The sequence below is a fragment of the Myotis nattereri genome (assembly GCF_964212035.1).
Source record: "Myotis nattereri genome assembly, chromosome: 5".
Lineage (NCBI taxonomy): Eukaryota > Metazoa > Chordata > Mammalia > Chiroptera > Vespertilionidae > Myotis > Myotis nattereri.
The window spans coordinates 5079259-5081944 of record NC_138080.1 but is presented as its reverse complement, the minus strand read 5'-3'; the positions used below and the strand labels follow the sequence as shown (position 1 = coordinate 5081944).

At 67.5% G+C, this 2686-nt stretch overlaps 1 protein-coding gene across 1 annotated transcript; it reads right to left on the bottom strand.

Moving 5' to 3' along the window:
- Positions 1-331: 331 nt before the first annotated feature.
- Positions 332-1678, bottom strand: SCGB3A1 (secretoglobin family 3A member 1). Its single transcript, XM_081093251.1, has 3 exons — positions 1590-1678; positions 703-1067; positions 332-464 (listed from the first exon to the last, which is right to left on the bottom strand). The coding sequence occupies exons 1-3, from the start codon at positions 1642-1644 to the stop codon at positions 441-443; spliced, it is 444 nt and encodes a 147-aa protein (XP_080949377.1). The 5' UTR covers positions 1645-1678; the 3' UTR covers positions 332-440.
- Positions 1679-2686: the final 1008 nt, after the last annotated feature.

Genomic DNA, 2686 nt, shown 5'->3' with positions numbered 1-2686 from the left:
TGGGCCGGCACTCTAACCACTGAGCCAAACCTGCCAGGGCTGTTTGGAGAGTTCTTGCTAATCGTGGAGGGTTAGATAATTCCCGTGCCTCATGGACATTTACAGACCAGACGAGGAAAAATTCCCAACCGAGTTTTCAAACGCAGTCTAAATTGCCACTTGCCCAGTCTTGTCACCTTCCATTGCTGGCTGTGTGCCCCCGCCCCCCAAATGTCAGTAGTCTCTCCCTCCGTCGGCCATGTGCCCCTCCCAGCCCAGCCCCTCTCCCTTCAGCACAGGCTCACAGCAGGGGAGGGACGGGCATTGAGGCGAGAAGACATCAGCCAGAGCTGCTCTTAACTGTTTATTGAGGGGGAAGGAGCGGGTGGGGCTGGTGCAGGTGCCAGCCTGAAGGCGGCAGCGTCTGGTCGCCGGGCGGGCAGGGATGCGCCAGCTGCCGCTCAGCCGAAGAAGGTCAGGGCTCTCTGGAAAGAAGCCACGGTTGAGTGTTTCCCTGCGCAGGTGACCACGCCCCTGCTCTGCGGGGACAGGCACAGGTGGCGACCCTTGTGCGTGCCTGCCCCTTCCCCGGGCCTCGCAGCCCCACCTCGCTCAGATATGGCCGGTCCTCCCAGTGCCCACGGGGGCGGACAACGAGGTGGCCCTGTCAGGGATTAGAGGGCGGACGGGGTGCTCACCGAGGGAGGGCGGCGCCTCACTCACCAGTAGCGCCTTCACGGCCCCCATGGCCCCCATGGCGTCCGGGCCCACCTCGGTCACACACTTCCTGGAGCCCTCCACCAGGCGCTCCACGTTGATGCCCATGCTGGTCAGGATGAACCTCAGGGGGTTGAAGCCCTTGAAGTAGGAGGGGGCCACAGCCCCGGCCACGCTCTCGACCCCAGCCTCCAGGGCAGCCACAGGTGCAAGGGCAGGCGCAAGGGCAGCCGCAGGCGCAAGGGCAGCCGCAGGCGCAAGGGCAGCCACAGGCGCAAGGGCAGCCGCAGGTGCAAGGGCAGCCGCGGGCGCAAGGGCAGCCGCGCTCGGGACCGTGGGCTTGGCCGCCATGTTCATGAAGAAGGCTGCAGCTGCAGATGGAGGAGCGTCACCCACCCGGCCATCCCCAGGAGAGCTGCTGAGGGCCCATCGCCTCCGGGAGGTGACAGGGCCTTTGAAACCGGCCAGCACCCAGCCACCCACTTGACCGACCGCAGAGCTGTGGCTGCAGGGAGCTGGCTGCGGGGGAGGGCGGGAGGTGAGCTCTGTGGGGGCCTGGGCAGGTTCCCAGAGGACGGGACCCCTGGGCACGTTCCCAGAGGACGGGACCCCTGGGCTGGAGTGGGAGGGTGACAGAGCCAGGATGTTTCCAGACCAGGCCAGCACTCACACCGCCTGCGGCTGGGAGAGCCTGTGGTCGGTGGGCGAAGAGGAGAACCAGGGCGGGAGGGGCCCACAGGACGGGCCCGCAGAGCCTGGTTCCCGGGTGGGTGCAGAGGCAGCAGAGCCTGGTGCCCGGGTGGGTGCAGAGGCAGCAGTGCCGGGACCTGCTGGAGAGGGGCTGGGCCAGGCAGAGCCGCTCAGGGGGGTGGGCCCAGGCCTGGGGCACTCACTGGGTTGGCTGAGCAGGGCCACGCTGAGCACCAGGAAGGCAGCGGCGAGCTTCATGGCGGCTGGGCTCCGAGGATGCTCCTGGACCTGACACGCTGCCCGGAGTCTGGCCCTGGGGCTTCATATACCCCATCCTCGCCCCTCCCCGGGGCCGGGCCTCCCCCGCCCTGTCCTCCTGAGAACATGCTGTTTGCTCAACTAATGGGCCGAGCCCGGCCAACTTCCTGCTCAGGCTGGTGGGCCCTGGGAAACCCGTGCCCCCACCCCTGCCCGGGTGTCGGGACTTCCTCTTGGCTGGCCCGGGTGAGGGCAGGAATGCGGCTGGGCCGTGTGCACCGGGCCCCCGGCCTCTGCCCCTCCAGGGAGGTGTCTGGCCGGACCCCAGCTGGCCCCGCCGTGCTGAGGGCCAGGGGTGAGGAAGGGCCAGGCTGTGACCCCGGCTTCCCTGTTCCAGAGCCTGGAGATGTCGGGCAGCTATTGATGGAGAGGCCACGGGCAGCTATCGAGGCCAACAGGAAGGCCTGGGACAGTCTCCATCTTTGAAATCAGTCTTGACATGAGAATTTCACACGTCTCATCTGCAGGACACGCCAAACACACGCCACCCGTGACACAGGCTTACACGTCTCATCTGCAGGACACGCCAAACACACGCCGCCCGTGACACAGGCTCGCCGGGGATGCGGCTTTTCAGGGAGCCCTGGATCCCCCAGCTGGGCTGCGGGGCTCCCTGCTCTCCCGCCTGCAGGTGCGTGCGGCTGTTAGCAGCTGTGCAACACGTGTGCGTGCGCGTGCTCTCCGCTCGCCTTGTGCATTTCCCCTTGGCGGTGTGGGGAGGGGGCGTGCATTATAAGTGTGAGCTTATTCAGAGGTGGCTGCCCGGTGGCCGCACCCCTGATGCCCGAGCCTCACCCTCTGGGGGGGCGCTGGCTGAAGGAAGCCGCTCCGGCCAGGCCCCTCCTGAAAGCCTGGGCCGCAGGCGGCTCCCCTCCGCGTCAGGGCCGTGCTGCCTCTCCCCGGGCAGGGGGCTCTCCAGGGCCCACGGGGGCCTGGGGGCTCCTTACAGTGGCGGCAGGTTCCTGGGGAGGGGACAGAGCAC

Coding starts and splice junctions, on each gene's coding strand:
- SCGB3A1 (XM_081093251.1), bottom strand. CDS start 1,644: ATGAAGCTCGCCGCTGCCTTCCTGGTGCTCAGCGTGGCCCTGCTCAGC. Junction 1,068..1,589: donor GGCCCTGCTCAGCCAACCCA/GTGAGTGCCCCA, acceptor CTCCATCTGCAG/CTGCAGCCTTCTTCATGAAC. Junction 465..702: donor GGGCCGTGAAGGCGCTACTG/GTGAGTGAGGCG, acceptor GCTTCTTTCCAG/AGAGCCCTGACCTTCTTCGG.